Source organism: Sphaeramia orbicularis, chromosome 8, assembly GCF_902148855.1.
Source record: "Sphaeramia orbicularis chromosome 8, fSphaOr1.1, whole genome shotgun sequence".
Classification (NCBI taxonomy): Eukaryota; Metazoa; Chordata; class Actinopteri; order Kurtiformes; family Apogonidae; genus Sphaeramia; species Sphaeramia orbicularis.
The window spans coordinates 10,973,625-10,994,404 of record NC_043964.1 but is presented as its reverse complement, the minus strand read 5'-3'; the positions used below and the strand labels follow the sequence as shown (position 1 = coordinate 10,994,404).

Below are 20,780 nucleotides of genomic sequence, written 5' to 3'. Positions count from 1 at the left end.
ATTATTATTATTATTATTATTATTATTATTATTATTATTATTAAAAAAACACAATCAAAGTTGAGAGTAAACGAGTACAAATCATCTGTGAGGCATTTTAAAAGTAAAGATAACAATTTAAACCAAACTAACTAATGTAATGTAATGATATTTATAATTTTCTTACTATATTATGACATTTGTCATTATTGTTTTGTGTCCTAATACTTTTCTTCCTCAGTGAGATGTGAAGAAAGTACAGTTAGTTGTGGCAGGAAGTTATTATTCACAGTCAGAGCATGAAAAATATTTTTGAAATTTAGAGGTAGAACATTTAAAATCATAGTCATAGATAAAAAAATTAAAAAAATAAAAAAAATTCAATGTTGAGAGAAATGAAGTAAAAACCATCTCTGAGGCATTTTAGGAGCAAAGATAACAATTTAAATGAAACTAACCAATGCAATGCAATAATATTTATCACATTATAAAACAATATTGTGACATTTATCACTACTGTTTTGAATCCCAGACCCCTGTTAGAACAGAAACACCTGAATTCAACGTGTCCACATACTTTTGTCCATTTGTGTATGAGTTAGTCAGTTATGCTACGAGGCTAACGTTACGTGATCCCCACCTCCAGGAAAGAACCAGTCCGCATGTTGAATAATTGGTTCAATGATGCCGACGATCTGCAGGGACAAAGTGGTCATCATCTCGGTCATGTTCCTAAAACAGAAAAAGACAAACAATTTCATTAATAATACTAATAATGATATTCACGCGACACGTTTTGCAATAAAAAGTAGCGATGTCAGTACGTACGGTTCAGTGTGTGTCCAGAGCAGGTTGGGGCCGAGCACGATGGCCATATTTCCAGGAGTCATTTTATTTGCATCTTGATATTCACTCAGCTTGGCTAAGAATTTGATGAGATATCTGCAGGATATTAACCAAAAGACTGTTATTACTACAGCATGTGACTTAGTTATTTTTTTCATTCAGCCACTTGGGAGCGTGAGTAAAAGATTGGGTGGAAAGCAAGGTTATTATCGTGAACGAAAACTAATGAAATGATGAAAACTAGAATAGAAAAAAACATTTTTCATTAACTGAAATAAATAAAAACTATAATTAAAAGAAAAGAAAAACAATACCCGACTCACTTCTCGAAACTATTTTGGACATAATTCCACATTCCAAAGGGACAATTGGTAAAATATACACTGTAATCAATTCCTCTAATTTGGAACCTTTGGCATGTGTTCAAAGAAAATGGGAGAAAGAATTGGCCACAGAGTTTTCTGAAGATGTATGGCAATCTATACTTCACAACATTCATTCATCCTCAATCTGTTTAAGACAGAGTAATTCAATTCAAAGTGGTTCACAGACTGCATTGGTCTAAAGTGAAGTTGGCAAAAATTAAATCGGACTTGAATCCTATTTGTGATCATTGTGAAGCTGAACCGGCCACACTGTCTCATATGGTCTAGTTTTGTTCAAAACTGAAAAGCTTTGGCAGTCTATATTGTAACAGGGTCTCATATTAAACCTGAGGCAACAATTGCAATATTTGGCATTACATTACATCCTTTTAACCAAAAATCTAAAAATCTAATTGCCTTCACCACTCTTCTAGCTTGTAGATTAATACTACTAAAATGGAAAGATAAACAACCTCCAACATTTAAATCTTGGTTTCTGGATCTTTTACATCACTTAACATTGGAAAAAAATCAGATATTCTATAAAAGGATGTGCCAATAAGTTTTTCAGTACCTGGCAACCTGTTCTGAATCACATAAAAGAGGCAGATCCCTCACTTATTCCACAGTAGTCTTATTAATACGAGTCTGTGACTAATATCTGTATTCCTTATTTATTAATTTAATATTGTCAATCAATTATATATATATATATATATATATATATATATATATATATATATATATATATATATATATATATATATATATATATATATATATGTATACAGGGTGGGGAAGCAAAATTTACAATGAACATTTAGTTGTTTTTTCTCAGCAGGCACTACGTCAGTTGTTTTGAAACCAAACATATATTGATGTCATAATCATACCTAACACTATTATCCATACCTTTTCAGAAACTTTTGCCCATATGAGTAATCAGGAAAGCAAACGTCAAAGAGTGTGTGATTTGCTGAATGCACTCGTCACACCAAAGGAGATTTCAAAAATAGTTGGAGTGTCCATAAAGACTGTTTATAATGGAAAGAAGAGAATGACTATGAGCAAAACTATTATGAGAAAGTCTGGAAGATACTATTAAAGAAGAATGGGAGAAGTTGTCACACGAATATTTGAGGAACACTTGCGCAAGTTTCAGGAAGCGTGTGAAGGCAGTTATTGAGAAAGAAGGAGGACACAGAATAAAAACATTTTCTATTATGTACATTTTCTTGTGGCAAATAAATTGTCATGACTTTCAATAAACTAATTGGTCATACACTGTCTTTCAATCCCTGCCTCAAAATATTGTAAATTTTGCTTCCCCACCCTGTATATATATATATATATACATATACAGGGGTTGGACAAAATAATGGAAACACCTTCACCTCAAGATGATAATGCCCCAATCCATACAGCTAGAATTGTTAAAGAATGGCATGAGGAACATTCTAATGAAGTTGAGCATCTCGTATGGCCGGCACAGTCCCCAGACCTCAACATTATTGAGCATTTATGGTCAGTTTTAGAGATTCAAGTAAGACGTCGATTTCCACCGCCATCGTCTCTAAAAGAGTTGGAGGGTATTCTAACTGAAGAATGGCTTAAAATTCCTTTGGAAACAATTCACAAGTTGTATGAATCAATATCTCGGAGAATTGAGGCTGTAATTGCCGCAAAAGGCGGACCTACACCATATTAAATTATATTTTGTTGATTTTTTAAGGTGTTTCCATTATTTTGTCCAACCCCTGTGTATATATGTATATATATATATATATATATATATATATATATATATATACATATATATATATATATATATATATATATATATATATATATATATATATATATATATATATGTATATATATATATATATATATATATATATATATATATATATATATAACATTTTCTTTTTTTTGTGCAACAGGGTGGGAATGTTCATGAGTTTGGGTTAAAAAACAAAAAAACAATGACTGTATTATGCTTTTCTGTGACTAGATATGTAATAAAAAACACTTTGAACATTTGAACAAAAAAAAAGAAAAAAAACAATAACTAACTGAAACTGTATTGTGTGCTTACAAAACTAACTAAACCATATAAAAATTATGGATAAAATTCCCTTCGTTTTCATCTCTGTCAATGTTGGATTGATACGAAAGTGATTTATTTCGCTCTAGCAATTTTAGCTAGTGTCACCATAAGGTACTTCATGGTCCGTCACTTCTTGTCACTTGTCGTTTAGAGTCGGTTTCTCTACCTGGCAACATGGAGACTAAAGTTGGGAGAAAGCAGCAGAGGCCTGTCTGGGATTTATTTGAATATGATGGTGAAGAAGATAAAAGATGCGACAAAACTAAAATTAATATTAAAACTAAGCAAAAACTAAGCATTTAGCAAAAATGAAAACTAATAAAAACTAGCAAACTTGCTCTAAAAACTAATTAAAACTAACTGAATTAGATAAAAAAAAAAGTCAAAACTAAATAAAACTAAACTATAATAAAAAATCCCAAACTATTATAACCTTGGTGGAAAGCAGAAGCGACTGACCTGAAATTGTTCAAGTTGTCTGTGGGGAGTTTTTCACACGCCGCCATTAAGGCTTGTAGTCTCTTGTCCATATCTTGAATACTGGGGACATAAAAAAAAAAAAAAAAAAAATCATTATCGTTTATATTTGCTCCAGTTCCTGGTGAATGTCACCACTTTTCATTTTGGCAGTAAGTGTCCCCTGTATGAACACTTTGGACTATTTTCAGTTTTTCATCGCAGCCAGTGGCATAACTTAGGAAAAAAAAGGATTTTAATGATAAAACAACTCACTTGGAAGCCTGAATCCATTCATCATAAAGTTCAGTGGTCATTAGTGGCTCAGGGAGTTCACGGAGGTATGATTTTAGAGCGCCTGCAGATAAAAAAAAAAAAAAAAAAAAGGAAAAAAATGGAGTTTTAGGGTAAAAACCAGCTGGCGTTTTCTTCTTCAAACAACTGTTGAGGCCATGCCCTGTATCCCACTCCCCACCACCAAACCCTTGCAGTGAGTGCATCTGCCAGATTCAGATTGCTCAACACACATTTCATGGTTATGTGTGAAAAGACAGAAATAACAGAATATGAAAACTGAAGAGGACATTTTCTACAAACTAGGCTCAAAAACATTCCTGTATGGTAAAATAAAAGAACATCAGATACCACCAGTGTTGGGAGTAATATGTTACAAAAGTAATCCATTACAGTAACAGACTACTTTTTGCTGTAGCGCAGTAGTGTAAGACGTTACTAATCAGTTTTTAGTAATATTCTACTTGGTACATGTTTTTTTTTTTGTAATAGTTAACAAGACATTGTGGACAGGAAAACAACAACAATAACAAATAAACAAATGGAAAATTAAAAAAAAAAAAAAAAAAACAATGACATAGTATTAACAAACAACAACAATGACAACATCATATTATAATAAAAAAGATCATAAATGTAAAGAGCAACTAAACAATATAGCTTGGTTAGGGGCAATAGGGAAAAGGGGAAGAGGAGGAGTGTGAATGAAAGTGAGAAAGATAGAGGGGGGAAATAATTGTTGAAATAATACAAAAATATATAATAATAATAATAATAATAATAATAATAATAATAATAATAATAATAATAATAATAATGTGTATTATGTGTATTTTTAAGACACAGGAAATTATCAATAAAATTACAAAAATGGATTGTGATTTTACACGACAAATGTAAAATAACATGAAAAAAATGTAACTGTGAATAACCATGAAATTTCCGTTTTTTAATTTTTTATTTTTTTTTTCACAGAAAAATAGTTAAAATACATTTGCAAATGTATCATAATTTCACAAATATTTCTTTTCCATTTATGAGATGAAACTGTTAATTTAAAGTTTAATACTGTAAAAAAAAAAAAAAAAAGATTAAAACCAGATAAAATTACTGACAATTAACCATAAAAGAAGTATTTGCTCTGTAAGGTTAACAAGACTTGTTTGTTAATTGACAAATATCTTGTGTAATTACGGGAGGTTTCACAACAAAAATGTTGCATAAATGTATTTTTATGAATGTATAACATGTATAAGCACCTATAAACTGTCCAAATACAGTTTTTATCAGAGGATTGTACAACTTAGTCTCATTGAAAATTATTTATATATTTATATCTTTATAGGTAATTTGATTGCTTTAATACATGTAATATTCTTTATTAAACATTAAAAAGTAAAAAAAAAAATATGCAAAATCTTATGTAAAGTTAGGGCAAAAAACTGTATTTTAATTACGGAAAATTACTGTATTTTTATGAGATGGTTATTTTAGTTATTTAACAGTTGTTGTTTTTTTGGCACCCCTGCTGCCAGAATAATACTGTTTTTTTTTACTTTTTTTTTTTTTTTTTACAGTGTATTACATGTGATTATTATTCCCAGATTGATTGTATTGCACATGACGATTGAAAATTGACGTAGTATTTATAGTAAAATGCGCCCCAAGGCTCCCCATTAACACAGAGATATTTGACAGTTTTTTTTCTGCTTTGTGTTGAGAACATGCAGGGGTTTGTTGTTATGGAAATGGGCTTTGAACGTGTCATTTTGTGTGGGTGTAGTTGACCTGCGATGGCGTGCGGATCAGAGGAGTACTCCTGCACATCAAGAACTCCACAGTCCAGGGAGGCTTTCAGCTTCTTCAGCTTGGATGCTGATGGAGCCACTCTGAAGAGACCCTGCAGCCCACGCACAGGAAACACATAATTATGCTCATTATCAGTTCCAATGTGACCTGCGTCTACATTTTATACAACAGCTGAGGTCAGAGGTCAGCAATCTGTACAATGTGAGGAACTATTTTTATCTCAAAAGAAAAAAAAAAAAAAACAAACATCTGTCTGTAGCCAAAATGGCCACTTTCCCAGAACCAATTTATGTGTATTTACTATAGCATTTACTGCATTTCCATTAAAATAATCCAATGCTGGGTGCATTTATAAGATTACACAAGTACAATAAAAAAAAAAATTAAAAAAAAGCATAGATTTGTATGATTTGTATTTGAGGGATGTTATTTCCAAAATATAAAACTGATTCATTGTGTAATGGAGGGGGAAAAAAAAACAAAAACACTGGCATGTGTATACTAACTTGGAAACATAAAATGAACAAATACAAATTGAATGTGTGTTATTAAGTTTGGCAAAAAAAAAAAAAAAAAAAAAAAAAAGACACCAGTCCCTGAGGAGGCGTAAGATGCACTTTCTGGTTGATTAACCCTTAATTGGGTAACCTGGGGTCCCAGCAGACCCCATGTTTTTAATTTTTTATGTTTTTCTATGTTTTTATTTGAAGCTCGTGCGTGTTACTTCATTTACCCTCCTAGTATAGGGATCTGAAAAGTAAAATGGAACCAAAAAATTAACTCGTAGAATAATATAGGCAATACAGACATTTTGGGGTCGCCCGTGACCCCCGGTTACCTTTAATGTACAGTACAGGCCAAAAGTTTGGACATACCTTCTCATTCTTCGCATTTTCTTTATTTTCATGACTATTTACATTGTAGATTCTCACTGAAGGCATCAAAACTATGAATGAACACATGTGGAATTATGTACTTAACAAAAAAGTGTGAAATAACTGAAAACATCTCTTATATTCTAGTTTCTTCAAAGTAGCCACCCTTAGCTCTGATGACTGCTTTGCACACTCTTGGCATTCTCTTGATGAGCTTCCAGAGGTAGTCACCTGAAATGGTTTTCACTTCATAGCTGTGCCTTGTCAGGGTTACTTAGTGGAATTTCTTGCCTTATTGATGGGGTTGGGACCATCAGTTGTGTTGTGCAGAAGTCAGGTTGATGCACAGCTGACAGCCCTATTGGACAACTGTTAGAATGCATATTATGGCGAGAACCAATCAGCTAAGTAAAGACAAACGAGTGGCCATCATTACTTTAAGAAATGAAGGTCAGTCAGTCTAGAAAATTTCAAAAACTTTGAATGTGTCCCCAAGTGCAGTCGCAAAAACCATCAAGCGCTCCAACGAAACTGGCTCACATGAGGACCGCCCCAGGAAAGGAAGACCAAGAATCACCTCTGATGCTGAAGATAAGTTCATCTGAGTCACCAGCCTCAGAAATCGCAAATTAACAGCAGCTCAGATTAAAGACCAGATGAATACCACACAGAGCTCTAGCAGCAGACACATCTCTACAACAACTGTTAAGAGGAGACTGCGTGAATCAGGCCTTCATGGTCAAATAGCTGCTAGGAAACCACTGCTCAGGAGAGGCAACAAACAGAAGAGATTTATTTGGGCCAAGAAACCCAAGGAATGGACATTAGACCAGTGGAAATCTGTGCTTTGGTCTGATGAGTCCAAATTTGAGATCTTTGGATCCAACCGCCGTGTCTTTGTGCGACGCAGAAAAGGTGAACGGATGGATGCTACATGCCTGGTTCCCACCGTGAAGCATGGAGGGGGAGGTGTGATGGTGTGGGGGTGCTTTGCTGGTGACGCTGTTGGGGATTTATTCAAGATTGAAGGCAACCTGAATCAGCATGGCTACCACAGCATCCTGAAGTGACATGCCATTCCATCCGGTTTGCGTTTAGTTGGACCATCATTTATGTTTCAACAGGACAATGACCCCAAACACACCTCCAGGCTGTGTGAGGGATATTTGACCAAGAAGGAGAGTGATGGAGTGCTGCGCCAGATGACCTGGCCTCCACAGTCACCGGACCTGAACCCAATCGAGATGGTTTGGGGTGAGCTGGACCGCAGAGTGAAGGCAAAAGGGCCAACAAGTGCTAAGCATCTCTGGGAACTTCTTCAAGACTGTTAGGAAACCATTTCAGGTGACTACCTCTGGAGCTCATCAAGAGAATGCCAAGAGTGTGCAAAGCAGTCATCAGAGCTAAGGGTGGCTACTTTGAAGAAACTAGAATATAAGAGATGTTTTCAGTTATTTCACACTTTTTTGTTAAGTACATAATTCCACATGTGTTCATTCATAGTTTTGATGCCTTCAGTGAGAATCTACAATGAAAATAGTCATGAAAATAAAGAAAATGCAAAGAATGAGAAGGTGTGTCCAAACTTTTGGCCTGTACTGTATATTGATTTATTGTTTTTCCATTTCAGGTATTTCAGAATATGATCAATAATTGATATTATAAATTTCTAATAACGCTAACCTTCAGTGCTTTAATCTTTTTTGAGTAATTTTAACATCGTGTGAGGCCATGGCGAAGAGGAAAACTCTAAGTGATGAAGATATTAGGATAGAGCTTGCAGATTTAGAAGTAGAATCTGAATCAGACGATGACCATTTATCGACTGATAGTGTTTATGATGTCAGTTTTCCTTCTGTGAAGACTGTTTGTGAGCACCTATTCGTACTACCCAATTGTGTAGTTAGTTTAGTTTTTAGTTATAGTTTAGTTTTTAGAGAAACTTTATTGAAACTGTATTGCAAATGTGTTATAGCAATGTAGTGTGTTTATTTGTAACATGTGAAACGTTTTTGAAATTTTCTGTTAACTTTAGTGAAGGAAAATACTTCACGCAGTAAAGGAGAATTTATTTGGAAAATAAAGCACAATTTTGTTATATTTTTTTCATTTCATTGCTATCCTTTCATACTATAAGCAATAAAGTACTGTAACTGGCTAAAAAATAACTTTTTTAGATGTTTTTATCACCATAGGTAACCTGGGGTCTAGCTGGACCCCAGGTTACCTGTAGCTGTGGGGGGCACCATAGTTACCTATTAAGGGTTAAATGCTTTTATTCTGTGTATATTCTGCACATTTTTACAAGCGGAACATGTAGGGATGGGTTTAACTCTTTGAAACCTGACGTGTCATCGCTGACACACCCTGAACATATTCAGTTTGAATGGCTTTAACTCTTTCACTGTTTGTGCAATTGGACCAATTCCAACTGTTTCTGAATCCTGAAACGTTGCGCTTTATAGGTTGTATTGGGTCATTACTAGGGGTGTGTATTGGCAAGAATCTAGCAATACGATACAAATCACCACACTAGGATCGCAATATGATTTATCGCAATATATCACGATACTGTTAACAATGCGGTATTTTTTTTTTGTTTTGCTTCTTTTAAAAAAAAAAAAAAATTGAAATCCTGGAAAACTAACATCTGCCTCTTTCAGACAGTAAAAAGTGCTTTTAGGATGCTTGAAATAACCATTATTTAACAAAACAGTGTTATCAATAAAAAAAAAAAAAAAAAAAAAAAAAAAAAAACTACATGTATGACCTGCAGGATCACAATACTACTTTTGTCATATACAAACAACAGAGCAAAATACCCAATGTGAACATATAAATAAAAGAGCTCACAGGATTCACAAAAATATAAACAAAAAAAAACAAAAAAATAAAGCTCTGCCATGTCTGTGTTTGAATAAATACCTAAAAATATCGATACACATTTTTTAATGTCCATTAATCCCACTTTAAATATTTTAGTAAGGTTTTTCCCAGGATTATCACAGATTTTCCCAGGATTATCTCTAGACCTGCTGCGGTGGTCCTGCCTCTCTCCTGCCTTCATCATCACTCACTTAACCACAACTGCCTCCATGTGTCTCCCCCTACTCCCCCCTTCTCCACCTCTCCTCCAGTCTCTATCTCTATCGCTCTCTCTTCTTCTCTTTCTTTACCCTCTCTCTTTAACCCCAACTGGTCCAGGCAGACGTCCATCCTCCAGGAGTCTGGGTCTGCTCCAGGTTTCTGCTGTTAAAGGGAAGTTTTTCCTTCCACTGTCACCAGTCACAAGTGTTTGCTCCTGGAGGATTCTGTTAGGTTTCTGTAAACTGGCTTAGAGTCTGGTTTTGACCAACTCTATATATAAAGTGTCATGAGATAACTTTTGTTGTGATCTGGTGCTATATAAATAAAATTTGATTGATTGAGTAATTTGATTGGTTTTCCCCTGTAAGTCACTTTGGAAAAAAGTGTGTGCCAAATGCATAAACATAAACATAATGTCAATACAGTATCGTGAAATGAAATATCGTGATATATTGTGGAACCAATATTTTCTTACACCCCTAGTCATTATGGTGATTTCACTCACACCTGTACTAGAAGCTGGACAAGAAGCCGTTTTAGCAGAATTATAACTTGCAGTAAATTGTAAATGACTGCTAGATTTTGAAAGTTAAGTGCTCTGGAAAAACAGGTAAAAGGACTCACAGCATAATTTCTAACCTTTTTATGTTTATGCATTTGGCAGACGCTTTTTTCCAAAGCGACTTACAGGGGAAAACCAATTAAATCACTCAATCAATCAAATTTTATTTATATAATGCCAGATCACAAAAAAGTTATCTCATGACACTTTATATATAGAGTTGGTCAAAACCAGACTCTAGGTCAATTTACAGAAACCCAACAGAATCCTCCAGGAGCAAACACTTGTGACTGGTGACAGTGGAAGGAAAAACTTCCCTTTAACAGCAGAAACCTGGAGCAGACCCAGACTCCTGGAGGATGGACGTCTGCCTGGACCAGTTGGGGTTAAAGAGAGAGGGTAAAGAAAGAGAAGAAGAGAGAGCGATAGAGATAGAGACTGGGGGAGAAGGGGGGAGTAGGGGGAGACACATGGAGGCAGTTGAGGATAAGTGAGTGGTGATGATGAGGGCAGGGAAGAGGCAGGACCACCGCAGCAGGTCCAGAAATAATCCTGGAAGAATCTGTGATAATCCTGGGAAAAACTTTATTAGAATATTTAAAATGGAATGTTTGAAAGTGTTAGGATAGGAGGTGCTCTCGGAAGAGCTGGGTCTTCAGGAGCTTCTTGAAGATAGGCAGGGATGACTCTGTTCTTGTAACACTTGGTAGGGCATTCCACCAACGTGGAACGACCCATGAAAAGAGCCTGGATTGTCTTTAAAGTCAAAATAAGAGAAAAAATCCAGACGGACTATTTCAGTCTTACGGTTTAAAGCAGGTGTGTCAAACATGCGGCCCGTGGGCCAAAACAGGTCCGCCAAAGGTTCCACTGTGGCCTGTGGGATGAATTTGCAAAGTGCAAAAATTACACTGAGGATATTGACAGTCAAGGTGTCGTACTAGTTCAGGGGCCACATGAAGTCCAACTGTGCTTTCAAGTAAAATAATAGCCATAAATAAAGACTCCAAATTGCATTCTGGTGAAAAACGAATGTGAATAAAAAAACTCCAATGATGACATTATTCAACATTAAATTCTTAATTTTAGTCAAAACTGTTTTGAGATTTTCTTTGAACTATCTCTTATTCCTATTGTAATTTCCTTCTTTCTTTCTTTCTTTATTTATTATTTAATCTTTTCTGCACTTTCCTTTTGTTTAATGTTTTGTTACCCCGACCCCCAAAGGGGAGCCAAGGGGTATTGTTTTTGGTTCGGTTTGATTGTTAACACTCTAGCAGAAAAACTATCAGTTGAATTCATACCAAATTTGGTTTGTAGATTGCCAGTGACCCAGAATAGATGACCTTCCATTTTAGGAAATTTAGGTCAAAGTTAAAATTTTTTATGAATTTTTTTAATCTTTTTTTTTTTCTCCCCATTTACTTATAATGGGGGAAATTGCACATGTCTGTAGCAGCAAAACTATTGGTTGAATTCATACTAGAATGGGTTTATAGATTGCCAGTGACCCAGAATAGATCTGATTACATTTCGGGAAAAGTTGGTCAAAGTTTAAATTTTTTATGAATTTTTAAAATATTTTTTTCCAACTTATTTACTTACAATGGGCGAAATTTCACATATCTGTAGCAGCAAAACTATTGGTTAAATTCATATCAAATTGGCTTTATAGATTGCCAGTGACCCAGAATAGATGTCATTCCATTTTGGGAAAAATAGGTCAAAGTTCAAATTTTATATGAAGGTTTTAATTTTTTTTTCCCCCATTCACTTATAATGGGAGAAATTTCACATGTCTGTAGCAGCAAAAATATGGGTTAAATTCATACCAAATTGGGGTTCTTAGATTGCCAGTGACCCAGAATAGATGTCCTTCCATTTTGGGAAAATTAGGTCAAAGTTTAAATTTTTTATGAATTTTTTTAATCTTTTTTTTTCTCCCCATGTACTTATAATGGGGGAAATTGCACATGTCTGCAGCAGCAAAGCTATTGGTTGAATTCATACTAGATTGGGTTTATAGATTGCCAGTGACCCAGAATAGATCTGATTAAATTTTGGGAAAAGTTGGTCGAAGTTAAAATTTTTTATGAATTTTTAAAATATTTTTTTCCAACTTATTTACTTACAATGGGCAAAATTTTACAAATCTGTAGCAGCAAAACTATTGGTTAAATTCATATCAAATTGGCTTTATAGATTGCCAGTGACCCAGAATAGATGTCATTCCATTTTGGGAAAAATAGGTCAAAGTTCAAATTTTTATACGAAGGTTTTAATTTTTTTTTTTTTTTCCCATTCACTTATAATGGGAGAAATTTCACATGTCTGTAGCAGCAAAACTATGGGTTAAATTCATACCAAATTGGATTAATAGATTGCCAGTGACCTAGAATAGATGTCATTTCATTTTGGGAGAAGTAGGTCAAAGTTCAAATTTTTAATGAATTTTTGAAATCTTTTCATTCCTCCTATTTACTTATAATGAGCAAAATTTCACAAGTCTATAAAAACATCAATTTTGTTTCAATTTACTTCAAACTTGGCACATATGTAGGTAATTGATACGCTGACATCAGCACATACACAGACATGATGACAACAGCTGGATCAATGCCAAAATAAGATACAATATGTGCGAGGGGTGGGGTTTGTTGTGCCTGGAACCACTTGTTCTCTGTGATTTTAATGTAATTTTATGCCTTTGTAAAGCACTTTGAATTGCCTTGTGTATGAATGGTGCTATATAAATAAATTTGCCTTGCTTTGCCTTTTGACAAAGCCACTGGAGAGAAACTGAAGAGCTACATTTAGCTCAGGACTTGTGGGTTGCAAACCCCTTACCCATGCTATTCTGCAAAAGGAAATGATACTAATGACATGGAATACAATATTATGCATTTTTGGACTTTAATCTAACATATTTAAGGAATGTAATATCATCTGTGTGTGTGGGTGAGTATGCATTACACTGGCCAACAACAAATTTATTGTTTAAGTTTTTTGAGCTGATTTAGGATAATTTTGGTGTGCTGAATCCAAAAATCACATTCATTTTGCTCAATCAGGTCAACTTTCTGAACTATGCTACATATTGGCTTTTTAACATTTTTGCTTACATTTATGGGCATTTTCACATCATATGATACAAAATTCTTTCATATTTCTTGCAATAAACGAGTTCTGAAGATTTTACTTTTGCCAATTTATGATTAATGTTTTTTTTTTAATATTACAGGTGAATGAAATGGCTTCGACTAGAAGATCTTGCAAAAATAAGCCTGATGTATTCTGCTACATCTGCGGTGAATAATAATAATAATAATAATAATAATAATAATAATAATAATAATAATAATAATAATAATAATAATGGATTAGATTTTATATAGCGCTTTTCTAGACACCCAAAGCACTTTACATTATTGATTCATTATTCATTCACACCACTGTACCTAACAGGAATCAAGTGATCAAATGATTTTTTTTCTCTTAAAACCTATTTTGGGTGAGAACTATATAAAAAATCAACTGATAAAGTCATAAAAATGTAATCAATTTTGCGAGAAGATCAAATTTTTCAAAATCAAATTAGCAAAAAAACCTGACCTGATTGAGAAAAACAGATGTCATTTTTGGATTTAGCGGTGCAAAATGGTTCTAATTCAGTTGAAAAAACCTAGACAACTTGCAAAAAACATTTTTTTGTAACCCAGTGTTATGTGATTGCTGGTTGCAAGGTTATAAAAATCCAAAAAGAGGCACCAAGTGGGACTTTCTTGCATAACCAAAGATGTCCAAAATATTAATATTAGCCAGAGCATAAAATGGATGGGTTCAGTGTGTGTGTGTATGTGTGTGTAGGTGTATCATGTACCTCTTCCTGCATGCCACACTCTAACAGCATGGTGACACAGGCTTCGATCGGGAATGCAATCTCTCTCCCGCTAATATTCAGGTGTTCCTCCAGAGACTTGCCGAACGATGGCTTCTCCACCCACGCCTCTGCAACACAGAATAGAAACCGGCATCACACACACAGACACAACGAACACACACACAACACACACGCACACCGCTGCTGCATATCCGTTTGAATGACGACAGACCAATTACTCTATGTAAAGTTATGTGGAGCTTTTTGTCAGAAGCTTTTTACATAACATTACTACATTAACATAAGGCTGCACTGTGGCACTTAGTTCCATTTTGAAATTTTGTTTTACTTTTATGTTTAAACTGGTGCCACATTTTTTGTATTTATGAAGAAATGTGATTGTTTTTTTGTTTTTTTTTTTAAACCTGTTTAACCCTGACCATATTTTCAGGGGAAAAACGCCTAAAAAGACATACCCAAAGTAAATGAAGAATTACTTCACAATAATAAGGTTCATATAGATGTTCTTGGTGTCTATGGACATTTAGAGACCTCACAGAATCTATTCCCATTGTCTAAAATATTGTATCTATTACTATGCCTGAGTAAACTGTAACAAACTAAAAGAGAAATTCGAATTTTTTATCCTCGCCTGTTTTTTTTTCCGGCTGGATTGACAATGATATGCATAAATTAATTGTTCGTGTTGGAGATTTTTAATAGAGTATATGTCACCCCACAAAGATTAAAAATCATGTTTGAACATTAAGTTTGCACTAAAATACACTTTTGATGTACTTTTATTAACATTAGGGTCTAAACTTTGAGCAAAAGTTGAAAAAAACATCCATTGTCCTGATTTATTATATTTTTATAGTAGATGAACATTAATGTAATTTTTTAGCCCTAATATAATTTTTTAGCCCATGGGCTGATAGGGCTAAAGGGGTTAAGTAAGATTTTACTGTACTGTCTGACATTCTTGCAATTCCTCTATGTCACTGGTGTCAAACATGCGGCCCGGGGGCCAAATCCGGCCCGCCAAAGGGTCCAATCCGGCCCCTGGGATGAATTTGTGAAATATAAAAATTACACTGAAGATATTAACAATCAAGAATGTTCAAATCATTTTAGGTCAATTAATTTTAAAGTGGATCAGACCAGTAAAATACTATCATAATAACCTATAAATAATGAAAACTGTAAATTTGTCTCTTTGTTTTCGTGTAAAAATGTAAAATTACACAAAAATTTTAACATTTACAGACTAGCCTTTTACAAAAAAAAAAAAAAAAAAAAAGTGAATATCTGAAATGTCTTAAGAGAAGTATGTGGAATTTTAATAATATTCTCCCTGTTATTTAATGTTTGGTGTATTTGTAGATCCACTGCGATCTGTAAGTTGTGATTCACATGTAGAAATGATAAACTAAGGCCTAATATTATTAACATTGCACTTATTTTACTAAAGAATTTTCTGGTTCATATTTGTTCATGTTACGTTCAAGTACAATTCGTAGATGTAAACATTTTAATTACGGAATTTTAAGTGCATTTTTGCATATATTGTAGGATATTTAAGCATACTTAAGTGTATTTTTGCGTGTATTGTAGAATATTTAAACATATTTAAGTGAATTTTTGCTTGTATTGTAGAATATTTAAGCATATTTATGTGTATTTCTTATTTTACGGAATTTACTTTTTTCACTCAAAAGTTCTTATCCTATTGTTTGTATTATTTTACTGGTTCGGCCCACTTTATATCATATTAGATTGGATGTGGCCCCTGAACTAAAATGAGTTTGACACCCCTGTTCTATGTTGTAAAAATATATATAGTCTGCATAGTTTTTATTATTGCTATTATTATTGTTATTATTATTTTTAATTTTATATTTTTTTTTCTGCACTATCTTGTTTTTTGCATTATATTTATGCATGTGCACTTTCTTTCTTGCACTTTATTCTGACCATCGAATTTCCCCACGGTGGGATCAATAAAATCCAATGTAATTTAATGTAATGTAATGTAATCTAATGTTTCTATATGACAGTGTCTGTTATTGTGCAGGTACTTCTAGGGTTAGATTGACATTTTTCTTATTGTACATGAGACAAAAAAAAAAAATCCTAAATTTAACACAACTGATCTGTAATAAAACAAAATGACTGAAGTAAAATAAATTCAGAAATAAATGAACAGGAAGAGCCATAAAGGGTGCAAAGGTCATAAGGTCACACAGCCAAAATGAAAACATTTAATGAGGTATAAAAATATGAATAGGGAGTAAAATAAAGTAGCCCTTGGAATCCAGTGGAAAACTCAGAAAAGGATGAAGATTATTGATGGAACTTCTATTATAGCGATGGATTTAAGAACTGAACCAAAATACAATGGAAAACAGACAAGGGGTCAATTGTGAATATAATGAAAAGCAAAAAAAAAAAACAAAACAAAACCAATATGTTCTGAAGAATAGTTTGGAATATCAGTACTCATCATCACCCCTTTAACCCATAATGATGTTTAATAACTTTAAAACCACTAATCCTATCAATATGTTGAAATAATTGGTGTAAAATACAGTTTGTCATCTTTTCATGGTCATCAGATATGACCCATTCAGATGTTCAGAGGCTCCGTAGTTACCGTGGAAACACGTCATCTTCTACAACATTGATTCACCAGTAAAACCTATGGAGTTGGATCAATGACAGTGGATGGAGACACTCAATTAATATTTGTTTAATGATAGATTTGACTGAAAAAGTTATTTTTTTTCTTAAGTTTTCTCTGTTTTTGATATAATAATCCTTAAATGTAATTTCACCATGATGATTAAAATACATGATCAATAAATTAAATATAATAAAGTACCTGATTGTCACTGAAAATAGCACAATATATCGGATAATGCTATGATATATGGTGATAAATCACTTAAGAAAGGTTCAATAGAGAGAAAAATTCATTTGGGAACTCCCATAAAAGTAACCCAGGGTCTTTATGGGTTAAAAAAATACTAAATGATGTTTCACCTGGAAAAAGGCTCAAGACCCGACCTGAACTTAACCTGGCCTGACTCTGGGCAGCGATTAAAATTTTTAATCACAATTAATTGCGTGGATTTCTGTGATTAATCGCATGATTAGCAGGCCCTCTAGTGTTCGGAATAAGTTGCACTAACGTATGTTTTGTCCTTTTGGTGTTACCGTAGCCAGTTCGAATGTAAGGAGGAACTAACAGACACGTTTCTTTCACTCTGTTTGTATGGCCCCAAAAATGTTTGCGTGTTTTCTAGTTCCTTCTTATGTCTGAACTGGCTACGGTAACACCGAAAGGACAAAACATACATTAATGTAACTTATTCCGACCACTAGAGGGCCCCCTTTGCTTGCGTTGAACAACTGAACATCACATATTATTGGGCTTATTAGTATTAGTACTTATTAGTGGGTTTAAGACTCCTGTCAATCACTCACAACCGGAAATAAACTGGTGTGGACATAAACATGGAGAAAAGTAGTGGTCTTTTACATGAACATTTTCATTTTAAATGTCTTCAGATGGCGGGGTTGAGGAGGACACAGTTGTTTCTAAGCACTGCAATGTGGAATTATTTTTTTTTATCACTGGAGTACTTCCAGTCTGAAATATCACTTAAAGGCAATACACGCTGTTGCCGGCAGCCCCCCCCAATATAACTATGCTATTTATCGTGATTAATCACAGAAATCCACACAATTAATTGCGATTAAAAATTTTAATCGCTGCCCAGCACTAATACATATATATATATATATATATATATATATATATATATATATATATATATATATATATATATATATATATATATATGTGATAGAACAACATTAACATTGAACTTTTCCCCATCTGCTGATTTTAACTCAGTTGCTCATGTTATTCTCCTCTCAAATAAACACCTGGAGGAAATATCTCCCTCTTTAGCTCTTAAGATAATTAAGAAGCATGAACAGATGCCTGCTCTGCCTTCAAGTGTCTCCGCCGAGGGAGGTGAGAGTGAACCAAAAGGAAAAAGTTGAGGCTGTATTGGAATAACAAACAATATAAATGTCGAGACCCAAAACGGAATCTGGCCCGATTCAGAATCGGGCCAGCCCAGAATGGAATTCTATTCTAGGCCGGCCTAGAATGGAATCCTGCTGCTATAATGTTATTTTTATACCATGTTTAATGCAAATGATCTAAATTATTATAAAAATCAATACATGGAATTTGCAAATATGTGAAAAAAAAATGAAACAAACAACATTTTAATTGTAAACTATAATACACTTTATTTACAAATAGAACCTAGTGGTATTCCCCACCAATATATGGTACAGTGAAATCGACTGAAATTGACAATAGTTACTCAAGGTATGTAAGACTGAAAATGTAAAATTATGACAAATTATGGAATTATGGATCATTTGCATTAAACATGGTATAAAAATAACATTATAGCAGCAGGATTCCATTCTGGGCCGGCCCGATTCTGAATCGGGCCAGATTCCGTTTTGGGCCTCGACATAGACACTATTTATTTCCACATGAGAATGAGAACATGAGAAATCTAACCAAATCTGGCCTAGTTATCATGTTCACATGAAGGATATCCAGCGGTGGATCCGATGGAGGCGTTCGGTGTAAAATCATTATATCCGCAAAACTCGATTTCAAGGATATAAACACAGATTATAGCAGCTTTGTCTGAATTAGCATGTATCAAAGTTTACATAGAAAGGTGGCTAATTCCATCCCATTGAGGCTGTTACATGACACGTCTGGGCTATTAAGTCCATATTGCTTCAGGTGCAGAATTGGATCTCTACACACTCACAGCGTATGACTCACCTTGGTGCGCTTTAATCTGGGGCAGGACACTGTGAAGAATCTCTAATGACTTCCTGTGATACTCTGCCTGGGTTTCTATCAGCTGTAGATGGAGGCAACAGGAAAAAAAAAAAAAAGAGAGAGAGACTATATCAACAACCTCAACCGTGCACGGATCATATAATACAAGCAATGTTATCACATCACCAAGTTTAATCTGCATTTTTATAAAGCTGTTCACCACCGCACAGAGAAACAGACATACTTTATATACTCCATTTTCCCACTGGTATCACATTTTGGAGAATACAATTTACTTACTGTCTGGAAGTAGTTTGCATAGTCTATTTCTTTGGCCACAAAATTGTACATGTCTGCTGACAATTGATCCTGAGACAGAAAGCAGAAGACAACTGTGTTATATAAAAGGTTCTCACATAGCAGTAATATCAGCCTGGTATTGTGGTCTATTTGTGTCAGATACACGGAGTGCAGTTATGAATTAACCCTCAAAGACCTGCACAGCCGCTGTAGATATGAAATGTTTCAAAACTAATCCTATCAGCATATTGAAATAACAGTTTTTCAGGTTTTTACTGGCATCAGATATGACTCATTTGAACATCCGAAGGCTTAAAAGTGAACGTCAAAACACTGGCATTTTCTGCAACACTGAGCCCATTTATATACACACTAAAAATGTAACTAAAACTAAACTAAACTAAAAATCTGATCCTTATCCAATTTGTGGAGTTAATGTAAATAGCATCATCTGATATGTTTTATCAGAGTAAGGTAGTTAAGTGATTGTGAGAAATCAGATTAATGCACATAGATTTCTCCTCAATACTCAATATATGTCAAAAATTCACAAGAAGGAATGCTTCTCGGACCAAAAAAAGACTTTGTTTGAGGTGCTCTTTGGACAAAGAGATTCATAAAGTAGATATCAAACTGGAAGAAAACTCCAAGGCACTCTCTTTAACCCTTTCATGCATAGTGGTCACTACAGTGGACAGTTACTCTACAGCTTTACTCTTGTATATTCATGGGTTTTGTTGTTTTAGTTCCATATCAACCAACACAGTGGACACTTATGCGTCATCTCATAAACTGCAATTCATACCATTATTGTAACTTTGCTGTTCTTGATTGGTTCTTGAGTGGAAATCAATTGTTAATATTTATTTTTTGCATATTATCTCCATGAAGTGAGTAATAACTAGTATTAGAATATGTTAAAATGTGAGAAAACATCAGATTTGCTGCATTAAACATGGTTTCATTTCACTGTTTTCATATCACTAAATGATATTGGGTTTTAAATACATGTTTCTTTGCTTCAAGAATAAAATTCATGGTGTAGCTGAGTGGACATTTTTGTAACTCCATGAAAAACACGTTGATTTAAAAAAAAAAAAAAAAAATTCAATCACATTGTTTTTTTTTCATGCCTAAAGAGGAATAAAAACACTCAGGAAAAAAAAAAATCTTGATTAAGGTTCTCACAATTCATGCATGACAGGGTTAAACATTAAAATGCCTTTATTAACCCTTTCATGCATTGTGGTCACTCCAGTGGACAGTTCTTCTCCAGCTGTTCCCTTGTATATTCATAGGTTTTGTTGTTTTAGTTCCACATGAGCCAATACA

At 34.0% G+C, this 20,780-nt stretch overlaps 1 protein-coding gene across 2 annotated transcripts in view; it reads right to left on the bottom strand.

Annotated features, from left to right (window-relative positions):
- LOC115424281 (rho GTPase-activating protein 44-like) overlaps positions 1 to 20,780 on the bottom strand; it is a 127,607-nt gene that overhangs the window by 22,838 nt on the left and 83,989 nt on the right. For both annotated transcript variants that reach the window (XM_030141439.1, XM_030141440.1), the window contains exons 8-15: positions 19,449 to 19,517; positions 19,149 to 19,230; positions 14,264 to 14,391; positions 5,839 to 5,950; positions 4,033 to 4,114; positions 3,760 to 3,840; positions 808 to 921; positions 620 to 711 (exon numbers count right to left, since the gene is read on the bottom strand). In XM_030141439.1, coding sequence (XP_029997299.1) covers positions 620 to 711; positions 808 to 921; positions 3,760 to 3,840; positions 4,033 to 4,114; positions 5,839 to 5,950; positions 14,264 to 14,391; positions 19,149 to 19,230; positions 19,449 to 19,517 — 760 coding nt within the window. The remainder of the gene's footprint in view (positions 1 to 619; positions 712 to 807; positions 922 to 3,759; positions 3,841 to 4,032; positions 4,115 to 5,838; positions 5,951 to 14,263; positions 14,392 to 19,148; positions 19,231 to 19,448; positions 19,518 to 20,780) is intronic.